Source organism: Lolium rigidum, chromosome 2, assembly GCF_022539505.1.
Source record: "Lolium rigidum isolate FL_2022 chromosome 2, APGP_CSIRO_Lrig_0.1, whole genome shotgun sequence".
NCBI lineage: Eukaryota > Viridiplantae > Streptophyta > Magnoliopsida > Poales > Poaceae > Lolium > Lolium rigidum.
The window spans coordinates 51,982,047-52,002,094 of record NC_061509.1 but is presented as its reverse complement, the minus strand read 5'-3'; the positions used below and the strand labels follow the sequence as shown (position 1 = coordinate 52,002,094).

At 40.6% G+C, this 20,048-nt stretch overlaps 2 protein-coding genes across 3 annotated transcripts; one reads left to right on the top strand and one right to left on the bottom strand.

The window, feature by feature from the left end:
• Positions 1-1,100: 1,100 nt before the first annotated feature.
• Positions 1,101-5,876, bottom strand: LOC124691745 (ABC transporter I family member 11, chloroplastic-like). Of its 2 annotated transcripts, none has more exons than XM_047225019.1 (11): positions 5,655-5,876; positions 5,508-5,565; positions 4,715-4,794; positions 4,587-4,638; positions 4,375-4,508; positions 4,141-4,255; positions 3,924-4,010; positions 3,784-3,832; positions 3,451-3,535; positions 3,102-3,287; positions 1,101-1,487 (listed from the first exon to the last, which is right to left on the bottom strand). In XM_047225019.1, the coding sequence occupies exons 1-10, from the start codon at positions 5,720-5,722 to the stop codon at positions 3,209-3,211; spliced, it is 807 nt and encodes a 268-aa protein (XP_047080975.1). In that variant the 5' UTR covers positions 5,723-5,876; the 3' UTR covers positions 1,101-1,487; positions 3,102-3,208. The 2 variants fall into 2 exon arrangements, with proteins under 2 accessions (XP_047080975.1, XP_047080974.1); XM_047225018.1 differs by having other exon boundaries at positions 3,147-3,287; positions 5,655-5,875.
• A 2,547-nt stretch (positions 5,877-8,423) lies between these two features.
• On the top strand, positions 8,424-9,470 carry LOC124686450 (CRIB domain-containing protein RIC10-like). Its single transcript, XM_047220394.1, has 4 exons — positions 8,424-8,481; positions 8,683-8,777; positions 8,912-8,999; positions 9,244-9,470. Exons 1-4 carry the CDS (start codon positions 8,424-8,426, stop codon positions 9,468-9,470), a joined length of 468 nt encoding a protein of 155 aa, XP_047076350.1.
• The last annotated feature ends 10,578 nt before the right edge of the window (positions 9,471-20,048 follow it).

The following is a 20,048-nucleotide window of genomic DNA, read 5'->3' as shown; positions in this document are numbered from 1 at the left end:
ATACTTGCAATATCTGCAAAGTTCAAGATGTATAACCGAGCTGCTACTGCCAAAAACCAACAACATGCACAGGCTTTTCTCCTTACTGATCTCCTATTTCTGTACTAACACATTCACTACCAGAGTTAATCTAGCTTCTATAGTACAACAGATGCGAGAGCAGCGTTTTTGCTCTTGGTGCACATGCTTCTTTTATTTAGAATTTATTTTAAACAAATTTTAATGTCAATTTTTTTTCTTCAAAAAACGTCGAGTGAACATCTTCACAACTTATTTGAAACAATGCCCAACAAGTTGTTTCACGAAAAATCGAATTTTCCATGGTCTATAAAAAGATTAAATTTGATGCTAAAATAAGTATTTCAATTCTTTTTGTCGTATTACATAGAGCACAAAAATTGTCGGCTTTTCGTGAAACTTACGTATGCACATAGAATATGGATATGAACATGTGCGAACGAACTAATTTTTCACATTTTTAAATGTGTTTCTTAGCTTAAAGTAACACTTGCACCCATGATCAGAAGTGAACTTCCTTGCAGATGCATTCATCATTATCATATAATACTCCCTCCATTCCATATTACGCGGCAACACTTATATGGAAGGGGTGAAGTAGTAAGAACTTAATCCCAACACATCCCTTGTCTCGAGGTATTAAATTCTCCAATGTGCAATAAAACTACAACACCCACGAATAGGAAGAGATCAGCAGCTAAACAACAAACATGCACAACTTATTCAGCTTGCAGCATCACACGCACCCTGAACGCAAGAATTCAGTCAGGTGGTCCAAGTTCTCGCTCAATGACCTGCTTTCCCCCATGGCTCGCTACCTTCCACCCTCATCTCTCCACACTGTTGCGGATCTCCATCCCGATGCCCCACTCGGAGCACGAGTACCGGCAGTTCGTTCAGGTGTCCGTTACTTGTGTACAGTTTGCAGGCAATTGTACCCACTTTTTCTGTTTGGTTGAGTGGGTTGCGTAAGTGTTTAATATTTGTGTTTGGTTCTGAGGAATGAAATATGGCTAGGGTGATATGGTCACCTAGCCTGCGCAGAAGAGCTTCACTCAAACACGGGTTGCTCTAGAAGTCTGGAGTCAGGGCTCAGGATACATATATACAAACCAGGAGAGAAGCAGACCAGCAGAACAACAACTGGAGAAAGAGACAAATAGAACAGCGATACACCAGAGAGAAGAAAAAAAGCTACAACTCTCCTCCACCTGAGACACACAAAGGCTATAATAGTATAACACGTACCGCCAAGCACAAAACATGATGGCGGCACCAACCATCAGCCCATCCGCTCTCCACCAGAAGCACACAACAGCCAGGAAATACGCCCGTGGGACCACACAGCAGCCACCTAGAATCGAGCAGATGATCAGATGACCTCAATGCTGCTGAAGGAAGATATCAACTTGTAGAGGATCCCCGAGGTCGCAAGGTGCAGAAACAAAACCAGCTAATTGGGATAAGTCCTGTCAAAACAAGAGACTCCGTTATGCTTCGTTTGTATCCTTACATGTTGTGTCCATTTTTATTTAAGGAGCAAAACTATTTCACTATTGCACTTCTGTGTCTAGGTTGATATCTGATCTCCTCTTTATTTCTAGATTATATCGTGAGTACTTCGCATTCTTGTAGGTTTACCGCTACAAAGAAGGTCATTATGTTTAACAAAATCCAGCACCCGATCTGACACAAATTACTCTAGCTTATGTTATGGTGCCAACATATAATTCAGTTAGCTCTAAAACCAGGCATTGTTGTAATATTTCGATAAATTGATCCAGAGTCAAAAGATTTCGATGAATTGATCCTGAGTGATCTTCAAGTTGAGTGATTTTTAGAACATTTAGGTTTTCAGTATTGATGCACAGTATGTAAATGCTTTGATATGATAGTTAGAACATTCAAGTCGAGTGATTTTTAACATTCAGGTTTTCAAGGAGTTGTAGGCCTTGATTTTGCTTATGCAATGGATTGCTCTTTAGCAATAAGAACTTGTGATTTCAGTTTAGCACAATCACTAATAACCATGCAAAACAGAAAATAAATTCAGAGTTCTTGTTTAGAGAAAAGACATGGCAACTGAAAATAAACATATTCATGGATGGTACAGAAGATTTCAAAGATATCGTGCGTGGCTACTGGCTAGTCAGTAGTCACTATAGTGCGTAACTGCGTTGTTTCTTACAAGATAGAATGATCTATTAGAAACAATGCATTGTTTACATATATCTATTTTGTAAGACAAAACACTAACCTATGTTCTCTGTTCTAAGCTTTAATGTATATGCTTTACTGATATTGCAGTAACATTTTGTGAGTCGGCAGTTGTAGAAACTATTTGTGCAGTGCCATGATCCTGTTTGTTAAAAGAATTTATGTTATAATTCAGATAAGAATGACAGTATTAAGTTGTCTTTCAGAAGAAAAACAAACTAAACATGTTTGAATTTCGAGCTGTTCAAGACAAGACAAACAAACTAAACACCCTTTGAGGGATCTTTTCCAGGGTAAGTAGCTAGCCGGTTATAGTTTAGTCAAGTTTAACTCATTCAAATGAGTATACCAATATGCGAGACAGATGTCATACAAAGCTTAAACAGCATATGAGGGTCCCTTTGCTGTCCCCATATTGAACAAAGTAGCTGTCATTCTGTAAGTGACTTGTTTAAAAAGCCTTGTCTCCTGTAATTGGATTACCATGGGTCTTCTTATTCAGTCCACATCCTCTTATCAAAGATTCAATTTGTACTTCATCCCTCACTTAGTTCGCTTTACATTATATACTTTGTTGATGGGAGTAGTTTTGTTTCGCTGATGGGTGTTGTTTTGCCAGCATAAACATATAAATTTTGAGACAAGGCATGCATTCCTTTGTTTACATCTTTTGATATTATATACGTATATCCCATTTCTTCTTATTATTACTAATACTTCCTCCATCCATAAAAGGATGTCATAGATTTGTCTAAATTTGGATGTATGTTCTTTGGCCTACAAATCTAAGACACTACATAAAAAAGCTTGCTGACATGAAATTATTTGTCATATCGACCACCACGACAATGCAAAGCGCGTCTTACCTTCTAGTGTTAAGCCTAGTGAAGCAGTTAATCTTACGTCGATACCTGAAATGGGGACTCCTCGTAAATAGCATTGCATGCTTGACAGTTATTCGAACAAAAGCATATTACACAGGTAAAGATTCCTCCTTCAAAATTCCCCCCATTTCCATTCTCCATGAGCGGTCTACAAGTGGGTATAGTTCTCTGTAAAACGTTTTAGTTAGACATTTCAACAGCCTCAATTCAAGGACATGATTTAGAAGTTAAATAGTTTCAGCTGAATGCCCAAACGGAAGTATGGAACAACCAACATATAGCTCAATATAATATTCAGTAGTGAGTCCAATGGTACTGAGTTCTAAATTACCTTAGGTCATGACTTACAACCAGTATCGTGTGGTCTTTCTTTAGGGCCTTCAGGAGATTCACAACATCAGCCCGAGCTTTCCAATCTGACAGTGAAGATACAAACTTTGTAACCACCTCTAGGACAAGCATATAGTAATTTAATATACTATTTGGCACAACATAGTAAATCCTATCACGTCTGAGGTGTTGCCATCGATGATATGATGCACAAGCAGAATTACATTGAGTGGCTGCTCTCACTGATGAGCATCTAGATGGGCTCGGAAATGAACCAACACATAGGAAAGAAAATAATCTGCAAGTATTAGTTTATGAGCATTCAAGAACATACCAAGACCAGCAAGAGGCTCATCAAGCAACAATAAATCAGGAGTCTGAACCTAGAAGATTAGAAATAAGGCAAAAGATTATCCATTGTAACTTTTGAAAAAGCAAAACGATCAACTCGTGATAAATTTATGGAAATAATACCAGTTGAATTGCCAAAGCAAGTCGTCGCTTGAACCCACCACTGAGGGACTGTGGATTTTTATCCAATGAAATGGCACTCATACCAACCTAGCATAAAACAAAGTATCTTCAGGAAACAATTGTGTAGTGTCTCGAGCAACAAATTCACTCCACAATGAAAAGAAATGATAATATTATTCAATTAGGTATAAACAAATGTATGAAAGATAATCAATACAGAGTTAATGGCATTTTGGAGTTTTGAAGTGAGTTGCTTCCTCAAAAGACTGTCTGCCTTTTGCCTCGGCCATCCAAAAGTAACTTCTTCAAGTATAGTATCTGATAAGAAGTACCTACAAGTATATATGTATATTACGTTATTTTGCTAAGAAACTTCTCAAGCACTCAACAGATCATAGAAATTCATGTTAATTTCTAAAAAAAAGTGAAAGTAGTAGTTCAATGTTCAAACCTCTCAGGAAACTGAAAAACAATACCGACTCTTTGAGAAGCTAATAATTCTGACGGACCCATCGGATTTCCACCATCATCATACTTCTGAATGCAAATTGAACCAGATGTAGGTTTTGATAGACCGGCCAAAAGCTGAGAAATAAAGCTATCAACTTAGGATGAACGATGCAGAGGAATTTAAAAAATGTCATGCAGTCGTCCAGTGCAAACCTGTAAGAGAGTAGTCTTTCCACTCCCACTCCGTCCAAATATCAAGCCAAAACTGCATGAATTGGTTTCTAATAAATACGAAAGTCATTCTTGAAACACAAGTGTTTCATTACAAAACACATGCCTACCTTTTCTCCTGGAGAGAAAGACTAGTTTGATTCAACAAGTTTTGCTCGGTTCCAGGAGGTCGGTAGCTGACTTTTCTAACCTAAAAGAAATGAAGTTCAATATATGTCAATGTAATGTACGTACTGCAGGGAAGTTAGATAACCAGTAGGATTTCTGACAGCAGCAGTTTGCCAATCGCGGTGTTCAGCATTTTTTGAGTTGCAAAAAACTTGTGATGAATTAATAATCGGCATCAGAACCAGCTATCATTTATGTCCTGTTAATAAGTAGTACTGTATATGTTTGCTCCAATCCAAATTGGCAAGGATTAAAGCAGTAGATCATATACTGTTGTACACAGAATTTTTATAAACAAAATAGCAATTCAGGATACTTCAGTACTGGATCATCCCTAGTGCGGAATGCTACCAACGTCATACCTAGCTTTTGTGCAGTAAGATTTAAAATCCCAATCTAGAAGATCCGTATAAAGCCTTAGTCGGAACAAATGTAACAAAGCCCAGATTTTCAGCAATATGCGTGGCAAGAGTTCAGAAAGGATTCCTCAATTTGGTGATGACTGAGAGTTAAACAAGTGAGCTCACACATCCCAAACAATCTATGAGATCCAAACCTAATGGAACTTTACCTGCAGAAAACAAGTTCCCCGACTTTATCAACACTAGCACTAATACTAAATTGTCATTTCCAGATTGAATTGGTGTTATGTGTCTGTAGATAGACCGATTGTCCAAACAGAACTGGTGAAAACTCCTCATACCGAAAGAGAGGTAAAGAGAGCCAAGTCTGCACCTCCAATTGGGAGTACCCAGCTGAAATCCGTTCTGCTCGACAGCTCCAAGAAAACCTCCTGCACATCATGGAGACCCGCGAAAGGATAAGAGAAGGGAAAAAAATATGGGAGGGAGCACACGAGGTTCAGTTATAAGAATGGCATGCCTGGTCATGCTGACCGGAGAAGACAACACCGAGGGAGGACACGCCGCGACTGCGGCCGCGGCGAGCATAGCTTCGCGGCGGTGTGGAGCTTCCGAGGAAGCAGAGTTTGGATCTGCGAAGGGCGCGAGGGGACTGGAAGTGATAGAGGAGAGCTCCGGCAGGTCGAGGACGAGGAGACGGCGTGGCTACGGCCGTCGGAGAGGCTGAGAAGGGTGGGGAAAACCGGAGGTGGGCGTGGAAGGGCCGTCTTGGGCCCTACTATTATTTGGGCCAAAACTGGTGTAAAGTACTGTCCCGAATAAAAATCAGCCCATCCGAAAATGCAGATTCTTTTTTTTCCCTGAAACTCTGAAACTGATACCGAGGAGATGTCCACCAGGAGATTTTTTTTAATAATACTGTTTTTTCTTTATTTTCAGAAATAATCTATATTTTTTATTTTCCAAGAATAATACACTATTGGGGTAGTGTTCCCCGATTACGATTTATCGGACAAGGCTAGCTCGACTAGTCGAGATTCGGTGGGCCAGTATGTGCAATATAGCAGGCGGAAAACGTATCGGGAAAAGCTAACCCGATTAGTACTTATTGGGGAATCCTTTCCCGACCGCCCCATATTCCATGTACTAATCAGAAAAAAATCCAATTAGTACCTATTGGGGAAGTCTTCCCCGATTACTCCTTTTTTTTAATAATACTGTCTAGCCTGCTCAGCGACGGGCCCATGGAATCTCGACTTCTTGGAAAACTGTTGGCCGATTTCTTCCTCTCGAGAACGCCTCCCCAACGGTGTATTATTTATGAAATTTATCAAAAACGAGTATATTTTTGAAAATAAAGAAAAAATTATTATTAAAAAGAATCGCCTCTCCAACAGCTGACCCCAACATCATGCACTCGGATTTTTTTTTCATGTTTTGACCCGACAAAGAAAAACTACAAGACTGCACCATCTCCTTGCCGATCACTTGGCGATCATGCCACGATCGACCTGCAACGGCGTCTGTCGATTGGGTAGGTGCGAGGCATGACGAGATCATGCTCGATCCCGACCAACCGACGCAGACGCACAACACATATACGAGTATGTTTCTACTTTGATCCCCGAATCCAACAGGCAACAGCTTATCCACACGACATGCCTGCAACACTCCGGCAAAAGAAAAATATTAGAGAAGAGGCTAGGTGCTTAGCTGTGCAGCTCATTTCTCTACTACTTAAAGAAACTGTTAGTCTTTTTAGCTTGCACCAATGAGTCCATAGCTCAGACAGTATCTTAATGCATCATAATGGAGGTTTTGTATGCTTCAGAAACTCAAAAAATATGGTGGTTTTGCAGGCGTCACTGGGCAGATCAGAGACCAATCCACAATAATGACAGGTGGTGGTGGTGGTGGACACCTGGTATTTCTGCAATGATGAAATGGCTTCTTTGGACTAGAATAAATAAACGAACATAGTTCAGAAAAACTATGAGTGAAGAATAGTAGTGATGTTATTTCCCCCGGCCGAGCCAGCAAATGATGGTCTTATCTTCTGCTGTTCTGCAGCATGCAGAACTGGTAAGACAAGCAACCTTTTAGCAAGATGCTGCACTCTGCCGATTGGTTTGAACATTTCATGGCATAAGCACAGAAGCAAAGGAGATAGTATAAGTATTTTTAAGGAAATAAGACATCGTTATCTAAAAAGATAAAAATAAGCTATCAAGATCAAATGTTTGCACAAAGTAATCTTCAAACAACATATCTTGAATTAAGGGAGTGGGACAGATCACCATTCTCCAGCTCAGTAGGTCAGATGTGTCATCTCACTTCGATACGTCACGGCTGAAGATCTGCTATCTTCATTTCAAAAGGATGAAATTACGAATTCACGTACAACTTAAATGTCATAGCTGTAGGCGACATTTCAGCTGGTCCTGAGTTCAACGACGTGTTCTTAACTTCATACCTCAATGCTACCTAATACCAGCAAGCATTAGGACCATGATGCACATGCCTAGACTTAAGCTGACAGACCTGAGCAAACATTGGGCCTGAAGCTTTAAAAAATTTAATGTAACAGTGGACAGTTCAACTTGTATGTAGTAAACAGACAGCCAGCCTTTTTCCAGAGCAAACTATGCAGAACATCATCCTATCAAGGGAAAACCACACTAGAAAAAAAATCAACTTGTTGCGAAGAATGTGATATTGTCAGTTTGAGTTACATTTATTTTTATTTAGAACAATTGAGGGACAAGCAAATGATTAGCAGGCAGACAAAATCCAAGTACAGCTAGAACAGCAACAAGTTGAGAATTGAAAAAGGGGGAAAGAAAAAGAAGAGGTGGTGCAGCCAACTAACTTGTCACCATATTTAAGCGGTTCTCGTGCTACCCTCTCAGAAGATTTAGCTCCTTTCCTTCTCCTTCCTCTAAACAGAACTACTTGTTCTTCATCGTCATCACCATCATCAGGATCTAGATTTCTTTGCTTGATTCCTCTTCAGAGTGAAACTAGTTCTGAAGATTCAGAAACTAAGGTGCTTTACAAAGTTTGGCAACTGAAGCCCTTGCTCTGGAGGTAAGTTGCCCTCTGTTGTTCTCTACCTGTTATTCATTCATGTATCCATGTGATCCTAGGCCTTGAAGAACAATCTTTTGTTCAGCATTGCATGAGATCTAGGAATTTGCTTCAGGCTCCGGAAATGAAAAAGAAAAACAGCCAATCTTATTGTACATTTGCCACTCGTGCAGGAGTTTTTTTTTTGTGAAAGGCCTCAGCAATGGCGGTAAAGATGAAGGGGATCTTTAAAGGTCTGAGGATAATCTCGCAAATGTTTGGTAATAATCCCACCTTTTTTTGTTTTTCCTCCATTTTTCCATGGCATGCCTTGAGTTTTATTTATATATCTAAATAAAATATGTTATGACAACTTGAAATACAATTACATTGACATATTTTTGAGACATAAATACAGTTAAAATATTCTGCCTATGGCTACGAGACATCTCAGAAATTAATGATCTATTGTTCTCATGCAGCTCATAAGGAGCATGAGATGGAAATTGGGTTCCCTACAGATGTAAAGCATGTGGCTCACATAGGTTTGGGCACCAGTGACACATCTCCAAGCTGGGTAGGCATAAAAATAACTTGGATTCCCGTTCAAATTATCTTCATGTAGACCAGATTAATCATGCCTTCATATTATGAGTCTCTTCTGTTATTTTAGTACTGTAACTCATTGGTCATGTGCATTGTTCATTTTAGATGAATGAGTTCAAGTCAATAGAAGATATGTCTGCAGGCTCTCTGAGCACAGCCGGGCAGTCAAGGCAAACTTCTTGGACTTCTACAGGTAATTACATCCTCTCATATAACCTAAGAAGGATAAATTCATATATGCCTAGACATTACCTATAATATATAAGACAACCATTGTTCCAAAATCTGCATGACTAATCATTAATGTGCATAAACGTGAGACTCTTTCTTGTCCCGTTCTTCTAATAATTAGTAGTGGCACACCACGACACAATTTTCCCATTGGTCGCCTGCATGTTTACAAGCTGCTGACCGGTAGTAGTATTTTATTTCTGCAGACTTTGAGCCAGCAAGATCCATGCTGCCCACTGAGATTAATTTCCCAGATAAACAAGATCAAGAGTCCTCCTCCTGCCCGCCAAGAGGCCCAAGGAAAGCAAGGCGGAAGAAGCCTAGAGAATCATCTCCCAACTCTGCAAGATCATCTTCCTCGAGGTCAAGAACCTCGTTTGCGACAGCGTACGACGATTTCAATGAGTCGCACAGAGGGTTCCGGGTCGTGTAAAAAAAATGATGTGTGACCACCTTGCATATACATGTTTCGGTTTAGAGAGGGAGGGAGATTATTTATGATTTGCTTGATTCTTTGTCCATTTTAACGGTGGAGCCATAGTTGGAAATACAACAAAAAAAAAGGAAGTTGGAAGTAAACTCATGATATTTTCTCAATGACATCTCTTGTCACATTATCTTTCAAGCCATATAACTGTAAAAGAGACCGGTCGCCGGTCGGCATGCCTGCCAAAGTAATATCAATGATCATGACATGGGTTGCTAAGACCAGACCCTATGAAATGTTTCTTCCACACCAGGACAAACATACTTTTGACATGATGAAATGTATGGAAGGCTCATCATGCCTTTAGTTAGCATTATGTATTGATAAAAAAGAACTTTAATTATGCTTTCTAAAAATTTGGAGCAGGATAAGAAAGAAGAAGAAGATCTCTCGTCCCCTCAAGGCGACGGACGGGGAAACCCCTAGCCACCACCGGCTGAGCCTCCCACCACCTCTCCATCCCCGTCCCTCCTCCGCCGCCACTAGGGCTTCGGCCGGGCAGCCTGCTCATTGCTGGTGGCAGGGGGTGCTTGTCTCCTTTTGTGCGGGTCTGCGATGTGGGAAGCTACCCCATGGAGGAGGTGGTGCGCATCGCGAATCACGGGTGGCGAGGCTTCCTTGGCGGTGCAGCGCACCTGGGGTTCCAGCGGCACGATGGACGGCTGCTCGGCGGTGATCCCCGTGGCGCTGATCTGGCGGTGGAGGCGCGCCCTCGTTCATGGTCTCAACGCTGCCCTTCGGCTGCCGTCCGGTGATCGTGATGTGGCGCTAAGACTGATCCGGCACGGCGGCATGCTGGTGGCGCGCGCTGCGCGGTGGCTGCCTTGCGGTCAGCCCGATCTCCTCCACCACAACGCTGCTCATTGTCTGGCAGGCATGACGGCCAGGTTCGCCTTGATCTTCTCGCCTTTTCTAGTGGGTCGGGCGGTGATTGCGCGTAGTTAACACGTCCGTTGGGAACCCCAAGAGGAAGGTATGATGCGCACAGCAGCAAGTTTTCCCTCAGTAAGAAACCAAGGTTTATCGAACCAGTAGGAGTCAAGAAGCACGTCGAAGGTTGATGGCGGCGGGATGTAGTGCGGCGCAACACCAGGGATTCCGGCGCCAACGTGGAACCTGCACAACACAACCAAAGTACTTTGCCCCAACGAAACAGTGAGGTTGTCAATCTCACCGGCTTGCTGTAACAAAGGATTAGATGTATAGTGTGGATGATGATTGTTTGCGAAAACAGTAGAACAAGTATTGCAGTAAATTGTATTCAATGTAAAAGAATGGACCGGAGTCCACAGTTCACTAGAGGTGTCTCTCCCATAAGATAAATACCATGTTGGGTGAACAAATTACAGTCGGGCAATTGACAAATAGAGAGGGCATGACCATGTGATACGTCCAATTTGCATCACTATTTTATATCATAATTTGCTGTTATTCATTGATATATTTCATATTGGGACACAATACTTATGTTATTTCATCTATTTTGCATGTTTCATCATTATTGGAGGATCGAACACCGGAGCCGGGATTCCGCTGGAAAAAGCACCGTCGTAACGCAATATTTCGGAAGATCAACCGTGGAAGGAAATTATACCAAAAATCCTATTTTTCAAGATGACGAAGGAAGCCGAAGGAGGAGCCGGGAGGAGCCAGGGTGGGCCCACACCCTAGGGCGGCGCGGCCCAGGCCCCGGCCGCGCCGCCATGTGGTGTGAGGGGCCCACGACCCCTTTCGCCTCCTTTTCTTCGCCAAACCCTTCGTCCCGAAGACCTAAGCCAGAGGGGGTACCTCACGAAGAGTTACAGCCGCCTCTGCGGGGCGGAGAACACCCGAGAGAAAAGAGCTCTCCGGCGGGCAGGAATCCGCCGGGGAAATTCCCTCCGGGAGGGGGAAATCGACGCCATCGTCACCGACATCGAGCTGGACATCATCACCATCACCATCATCATCATCTCCACCATCATCACCGCCGTCATCACCGCTGGACACCGTCACCGCCGTAGCAATTTGGGTTTGATCTTGATTGTTTGATAGGGGAAACTCTCCCGGTATCGATCTATACTTGTTGTTGATGCTATTGAGTGAAACCATTGAACCAAGTTTATGTTCAGATTGTTATTCATCATCATATCACCTCCGATCATGTTCCATATGATGTCTCGTGAGTAGTTCGTTTAGTTCTTGAGGACATGGGTGAAGTCTAAATGTTAGTAGTGAACTATGGTTGAGTAATATTCAATGGTGTGATATTTAAGTTGTGGTGTTATTCTTCTAGTGGTGTCATGTGAACGTCGACTACATGACACTTCACCATTTATGGGCCTAGGGAAATGCATCTTGTATTCGTTTGCTAATTGCGGGGTTGCCGGAGTGACAGAAACCTAAACCCCCGTTGGTATATCGATGCAGGAGGGATCGCAGGATCTCAGAGTTTAAGGCTGTGGTTAGATTTATTCTTAATTACTTTCTTGTAGTTGCGGATGCTTGCAGGGGGTATAATCACAAGTATGTATTTAGTCCTAGGAAGGGCGGTACATTAGCATAGGTTCACCCACACAACACTTATCATAACAATGAAGATTATTTAGCCGTATGTAGCGAAAGCACTAGACTAAAATCCCATGTGTCCTCGAGAACGTTTGGTCATTATAAGTAAACAAACCGGCTTGTCCTTTGTGCTAAAAAGGATTGGGCCACTCGCTGCAATTGTTACTCTCGCACTTTACATACTCGTACTTTATTCAACTGTTACATCAAAACCCCCGAATACTTGTCCGTGAGCATTTACGATGAATCCTTCATCGAAACTGCTTGTCAACACCTTCTGCTCCTCGTTGGGATCGACATTCTTACTTATCGAAGATACTACGATACACCCCCTATACTTGTGGGTCATCAAGACTATTTTCCGGCGCCGTTGCCGGGGAGTGAAGCGCTATTGGTAAGTGGAATTGGTAAGGAAAACCTTTACTGTTGTGCTGATTTTATTTCTGCCCGCTGCCATAAGTCATTATGGAGAGATCTTCTCTTCAATTTCTATTTGGGAAATCTACTACTACTGCAACGGTAGTAGATGAGGCGCCAGGTGAGGAAGTGATACCATATAAAATACCTATGAAAATTATTGAACGTGTTATGGATAACCGCTATGAAGGGGATGGAACCGTCCACCCCGGTGATCATTTACTGTTTTTGCATGAATTATGCGGGTTATTCAAATGTGCAGGTATTGCTATGGATGAAGTGAGGAAGAAATTATTCTCTTTATCGCTGTCCGGTAAGGCGGCGCATTGGTATAAATTACTTGGATAATGGGGATTCTCTTGAATGGAATGATATTGTGCCCCGGTTTTATTCTAAGTTCTATCCTCCAAGTGAAATTCATAAGGATCGGAATCGCATATATAATTTTTGGCCTCATGATGGAGAGAGTATTGCCCAAGCTTGGGGGAGATTGAAGTCTTTAATGCTCAAATGCCCCATTCATGAGCTTCCTGGTAATGTTATTATTGATAATTTCTATGCAAGACTTTCTTTTCAAGACAAGACCTTGCTCGGATACTTCTTGTTCTGGATCATTTACACGCAACAAAGAAGAGTTTAAAAGGGACCTTCTTGATCGAATCCAAGAAAATACTGAAGGTTGGGAGAACGACAAGGATAGAGAATCAGGTATAATTCATGATTATAAATGCATTGAAGCTTTTATGGATACTGATTTATTTCGTAATATGAGTGCTACATATGGTCTTGATTCCCAAGTTGCTGTAAATCTTTATAAAGATTTTGCCTCTCATTATGAATTGCCTAAGAAGAATTTTGATAAGTATCATGAACCATATAAAGATAAAATTGATTCATCTATTAATAAGTGTGTTGTAATTGAAACTGCTGATCGTGTTATTCCTGAAGCTTATATTGAAAAAACTCCTTTCCCTCGCTAAAATGAAAGAGTACTCGTTATAAATAGTGCGGTTCATAAAAGTGAAAAGAAACCTAGAGAACCCGAAGAACAAATAAAAATTGAACCTCGCTGTTGCAATAGTTAAAGATCTTGTGACTCGAAAATGTTGAGGATGGTCATATTATTTTCCGTGAAGATGCTTCTAATATTGTTTCACATCCTAATAAACCCAAACAAGCTAGTGTTCCTATGCTATCTCGTTAAAATTGGTGATCATTGCTATTATGGATTATGTGATATTGGTGCAAGCGTTAGTGCTATTCCGTATGAGCTTTACACGGAGATTATGCACGAAATTGATTCTTGTGAACTTGAAGATATTGATGTGGTTATTCAGCTGGCTAATAGAGAAACTATTTCACCAATTGGTATTGTCCGAGATGTGGAAGTTTTATGCGGTAAGATTAAATATCCTGCTGACTTTTTGGTACTTGGTTCTCGTCGCTAGTGATTATTGTCCTATTATTTTTGGTAGACCTTTTCTAAATACTTGTGGAGCTATTATAGATTGCAAGAAAGAGAAAATTTTGACTAAATTTGCTGGTGAATCTTATGAGTTTAACTTCTCTAAATTTACTAAAACTCCTTATAAAGCTGATTTGCCTAGTAATGATTTTAAAATGGAGCAGTGTGCATCTATTGTTCTTGTTCCTAACAATCCTTTGCAGCAACATTTGGAGGATAGCGAGAGTGAAATTTTTAGGAAAGAAAGAGATGAACTTGAGGAATGCTAATCAACTAGAGCTGCATGACTCTTGGACCTATTGCTATAATTCTGGGTTATTCTCCTCGGCCAATTATTACAAGGTGATGTTTCAGGGAGTGATAGTTCAACCAATTTTTCCAAAACTTTGGAAATGCAAATGTGTACCAAAAATGAAGGTGTTCACATGGTTACTGCTAATGGACCGATTAAATACACGAGATATGATGTTGAGAAGGCATTGGCATCTTCAATCTGGGTCGCATTGTGTTATGTGCAACAATGGTACACTTGAGACCAGAGATCATTTATTTATTGATTGTCCTTTTGCCAAACGTTGTTGGGACTTTTGCAAGATTATTTGGCAGTCTGGTGAGTCTATGAGTGATATTTTCATGAATGCTAGAAGAGAGTTTCAGGGGCCAAATTTCTTGGAAATAACCATATGTGCAGCATGGAATATTTGGAAGGAAAGAAATGGTCTGATTTTTGAAGACAAGAGGCCAACCTTTACGTCTTGGAAAGTGAGATTCCTGGGAGATCTGCAGACCACTTGTTATCGTGTTAAGAAATCAAAAGTTGAGAGCCTGAAAACTTGGATAGCCTCTTTAGTTTAATTCTTCCTTTTCTCCTTTTGAGCTCTTTTCTTTTAGGGTTGATTCTCTCAACCTTATTATTGTAAATATGGTGATGTGAGACTTTGTTGGATTTTCTCTTTTTGTTAATAATAAAAATTACCGTGGGGGACTCCCCTACGGTTTGCGGGTCAAAAAAAAAACTTGAGGAAATTTTTCTTCGCCAACCTATTCTCAAGCATGATTTACCGGTGGAAGATTTGGGTACAACACCGCCACCAAAGGAAGATCCTGTTTTTGATTTAAAGCCTTTACTCGATAATCTTAAATATGCTCATATTGATGATAAGAAAATATATCCTGTTATTATTAGTTCTAAGCTTACAGAGTTTGAAGAAGAAAGGTTATTGGAAATATTGAAGAAGCATCGAGGCGCTATTGGCTATACTCTTGATGATTTGAAAGGGATTTCTCCTTCTATTTGCCAACATGCTATTAATATGGAAGATGATGCAAAGCTCGTTGTTGAACCTCGCCGTCGTCTAATCCCGAAGATGAAGGAAGTGGTAAGGAATGAGGTATTAAGACTTCTTGAAGCTGGTATTATATATCCTATTGCTGATAGTAGATGGGTTAATCCTGTACATTGCGTTCCCAAGAAAGGAGGTATGACTGTTGTGCCTAATGATAATGATGAGCTCATTCCTCAAAGAGTGGTTGTAGGGTATAGAATGTGCATTGATTTTCGAAAAGTTAATAAAGTTACTAAGAAAGATCATTACCCTTTACCATTTATTGATCAAATGCTAGAAAGATTGTCTAAAAATACTCATTTTTGCTTTCTTGATGGTTATTCTGGATTTTCACAAATTGTTGTTAAAGCTAAAGATCAAGAGAAAACCACCTTTACTTGTCCCTATGGAACTTATGCTTATAGACGTATGCCTTTTGGTTTATGTAATGCTCCTGCTACTTTTCAAAGATGCATGTCCGCTATTTTTCATGGTTTTTGTGAAAGTATTGTAGAGGTATTCATGGATGATTTTTCCGTTTATGGGAATTCTTTTGATAGTTGCTTGCGAAACCTTGATAAAGTTTTGCAGAGATGTGAAGAAACTAACCTTGTTCTTAATTGGGAGAAATGACACTTTATGGTTAATGAAGGAATTGTATTGGGACATAAAATTTTTGAGAGAGGTATTGAAGTTGATAGAGCTAAAGTTGAAGCAATTGAGAAGATGCCCTATCCTAGGGATGTTAAAGGTATTCGTAGTGTTCTTGGTCATGCTGGGTTTTATAGGAGGTTTATTAAAGATTTCTCCAAGATTTCAAAGCCTCTTACTAATCTTCTTCAAAAAGATGTACCATTTGTTTTTGATGATGATTGTAAGGAAGCTTTTGAAACTCTTAAGAAAGCCTTAACAAGCTGCTCCTATAGTTGAACCTCCCGATTGGAATTTACCATTTGAAATTATGTGTGATGCTAGTGATTTTGTCGTAGGCGTCTGTTCTTGGACAGCGAGTAGATAAAAAACTGAATGTTATTCATTATGCTAGTAAAACTCTTGATGCTGCTCAAAGAAATTATGCTACAACCGAAAAGGAATTATTAGCTGTAGTCTTTGCTTGTGATAAATTTAGATCTTATATTGTTGATTCAAAAGTTACTATTCATACTCGATCATGCTTGCAATTAGATACCTAATGACAAAGAAAGATGCTAAGCCGAGGCTTATTAGATGGGTACTTCTTTTGCAAGAATTTGATTTACATATTGTAGATAGGAAAGGTGCTGATAATCCCGTTGTCGATAATTTGTCTAGATTGGAAAATATTGCTTATGACCCCGTTCTCGTTAATGATAGTTTTTCAAATGAACAATTGGCTGTGATAAAGGTGAGCTCGCGAGACAGGTCCTTGGTATGCTCGATTATGCTAACTTTATTGTTTCCAAGTACTTGCCTCCAACCTTTTCAGCTCAAGCAAAGGAGGAAATTCTTTTATGATTTGAGGCATTATTTCGGGATGACCCACACTTATATAAAGAAGGAGTGGATGGTATTATGCGAAGATGTGTTCCCGAATATGAACAACAAGAGATATTGAGTAAATGTCATGGCGAGTGCTTATGGAGGACATCACGCCGGAGAAAGAACCGCGCAAAAAGTTCTACAATCAGGTTTTTATTGGCCAACTCTCTTCAAGGATGCGAGAAAGTTTATTTTATCTTGTGATGAATGCCAAAGGGTTGGTAATATCTCCGGACGCAATGAAATGCCTATGAATTATACTCTTGTTATTGAACCGTTTGATTGTTGGGGATTTGACTTCATGGGACCTTTTCCCTCTTCAAAAGGTAACACTCATATACTTGTTGCTCGTTGATTATGTTACTAAATGGGTGGAAGCCATACCTACAAAAAGTGCCGATGGTGAGACCTCTTTAAAAATGCTTTTAGATATTATTTTCCCTAGATTTGGAGTGCCTAGATATATTATGACTGATGGAGGTTCTCATTTTATTCATGGAGGTTTTAGAAAAACTCTTGCTAAGTATGGTATTAATCATAGAATTGCTTCCGCTTATCATCCTCAAACTAGTGGTCAAGTAGAATTATCAAATAGAGAGATTAAATCTATCTTGCGAGAAAACCGTTAATAAATCTAGAAAGAATTGGGCTAGTAAATTGAAGGATGCACTATGGGCTTATAGAACTGCTTATAAAAACCCCATGGGAATGTCACCTTATAAAATGGTTTACGGAAAAGCTTGTCATTTACCTTTAGAGCTAGAACACAAAGCTTATAGGGCTGTTAGAGAATTAAATAAAGATCCTAAACTTGCCGGTGATAAGAGGTTGCTACAATTAAGTTCTCTAGATGAATGGAGAAGTGAAGCTTATGAAAATGCTAAACTCTTTAAACAAAAAGTTAAAAAATGGCATGATAGGAGGATCATCAAAAGAGAGTTTAATATTGGGGATAAAGTCCTATTGTATCGGTCTCGTCTCGGATTCTTTGCGGGGAAATTACTCTCGAAATGGGAAGGACCATATGTTGTCGAGGAGGTGTATCGCTCGGGAGCAATCAAGATTAGCTCTCTCCAAGGCAATGCTACGCAAGTGGTGAATGGACAAAGACTCAAGCATTATATCTCGGGTGATTCTTATAATGTTGATGTTGATATTATTCAAGTGGAAACACCGGAAGCTTTCATCAAAGGACAAATTGACAGTCCGCCGTAACTCGACTTTGAATAGGTAACGATGCTCGGTAATGAAAAGTACGCAATTTACTTTCCGAACAATATTTTCGCTGTTTTTGGAAAATATGAGAAATTACGAGTTCGAAACGGAGTGGAAAGGACGCACGAGGGCGTGGCACCATAGGCCGGCGCGGCCTAGCCGGGCCCGCGCCGACCTAGGGTTTGGCCGCCCGTCGCCCCTTTCCGACTCGGTTCGATCCGGTACTTTCCTTTTGTCGAGAAATTTTTTGCTATATAATCCCCGGACCCCCGGAGGTCCGTATATCGTGTTTTCGACGTGTTTTGTTTCGAGCTGTTTCGCCGGGATCTGTTTTTAGTCTAGAAGCACCATGGTCTCCAAGAACAAGGGCAAGGAGTTTCCGGATGAAGAAGATCGAGATCTTGGGTGGAAAGAGGAAGACAAGGACGTCAAGGAAGAGGATGAAGAAGAGGTGGAGGAAGATTCGCGCGCACACCCGCGTGCTACCATTGCAAGCATCAAGGTGGTGGACAACACTTTTAGTGCAAACAAGAGCGCAAGAATTCGCGACTGGAGGAGCGGTTCCACGTCATTATCTAGCTCCGAAAACATCTCCATCAGTGCACTCATCACCCCTTCCACAATTTAATTTTCAATAATCAAATTGAAGGGACTCCCAAGGCAGCATTGCCTAGCCGGTGGGATATAGATCGCTCTAACACCTGCAGGAGAAAAGGAGCCTCGAGGTCGAAGAGTGGGGAAATAACTCCAAGAGCTGGGACTCGCCATTAGACGGACTCTCTAACCGCGTCGAGCACAATTCGAGAGATGATTCGCAATCTCATATACAGGATTGACGAGCTTCGGGAGCTTATTGAGAAGCTTGTCGGGAATTCATCACCACCATCGCCGAAGGAGTAATTCATCATCGGTATTGGCATCCCCTTGGTTTGTTCCAAACTTGGGGAGTGCCGCGGTATCACATTATCACTACCTTTTACTTTTATTGTCAAGTAGTGTCATATCATGAATAGGGAAGTTATCGTATAAGATGGGTTGCGTTTGGAAGTATCTCTCCTTTAGTTGTCTATGTATCCCTTGGTGTGAGTTATCGATATGGAATATTAATGAGAAGTCTTATCATTTACATATTGCACATCTTATTTTAGTTTGCAATCTCTATGATTCATCTTGTTGTTAGTATTGGTATCACTTTGGGAGCATTGAATAAATCTATTTGGTTTTGGCAAACTTAGCATTGGTCAATAGCAACAACACTTTGAGGTTTAAATAGAAAAGAGAAATACATGTAGATGTTTCATTGTCTTTCTTGTTAGCTCATAGCTCATTATTCGAAGTTAAAATTGTTTGTGCTTACAAGGAAGATGCATGATTGTTTCTATCATATGTATATTTGTTTGTTTCCCTCGACTCTTATGCTTTCTAATTAACCTTGCTAGCCAAAGACCTGTACTTGAGAGGGAATACTTCTCGTGCATCCAAACCTTCAACCAAACCTATGTTATTTGTGTCCACCATACCTACCTATTACATGGTATTTTCTGCCATTCCAAGTAAATACTTCATGTGCTACCTTTAAACAATTCAAAACTTAGTATCTCTTATTTGTGTCAATGTTTCATAACTCATGAGGAAGTATGTGGTGTTTTATCTTTCAATCTTGTTGGGCAATTTCCACCAATGGACTAGTGGCTTCATCCGCTTATCCAATAATTTTGCAAAAAGAGCTGGCAAAATTCCCAGTCCCAAATTAATTAAACTAAATAGACACTCCTCCATGGTATGTGATTGATGGACGGCACCCGAAGGATTCGGTTAGCCATGGCTTGTGTAAGCAAAGGTTGGGGGGAGTGTCATCATCATCATAAAGCTAAAATAAAAAGGCACTCCTTCATGGTATGAGATTGTTGGCGAGCACCCGAGGATTCGGTTAGCCATGGTTTGTGAAAGAAAGGTTGGAAGGAGTGCCACACAAAATGAAAATATTATGGGAGCCGCTCTTAGGAGGTTGTCCGGCAAGGGGTTAGAGTACCCGCT

Bases quoted from the DNA above. Each gene is read 5' to 3' on its own strand.
- LOC124691745 (XM_047225019.1), bottom strand. From the start codon at position 5,722: ATGCTCGCCGCGGCCGCAGTCGCGGCGTGTCCTCCCTCGGTGTTGTCT. The intron at 3,833-3,923 runs GTATTATTTCCA...CTAATCTTCTAG, and splicing joins TTGCTTTGGCAATTCAACTG to GTTCAGACTCCTGATTTATT. The intron at 3,288-3,450 runs GTAATTTAGAAC...AACGTTTTACAG, and splicing joins GTTGTAAGTCATGACCTAAG to AGAACTATACCCACTTGTAG.
- LOC124686450 (XM_047220394.1), top strand. From the start codon at position 8,424: ATGGCGGTAAAGATGAAGGGGATCTTTAAAGGTCTGAGGATAATCTCG. The intron at 8,482-8,682 runs GTAATAATCCCA...GTTCTCATGCAG, and splicing joins GATAATCTCGCAAATGTTTG to CTCATAAGGAGCATGAGATG. The intron at 9,000-9,243 runs GTAATTACATCC...TTATTTCTGCAG, and splicing joins AACTTCTTGGACTTCTACAG to ACTTTGAGCCAGCAAGATCC.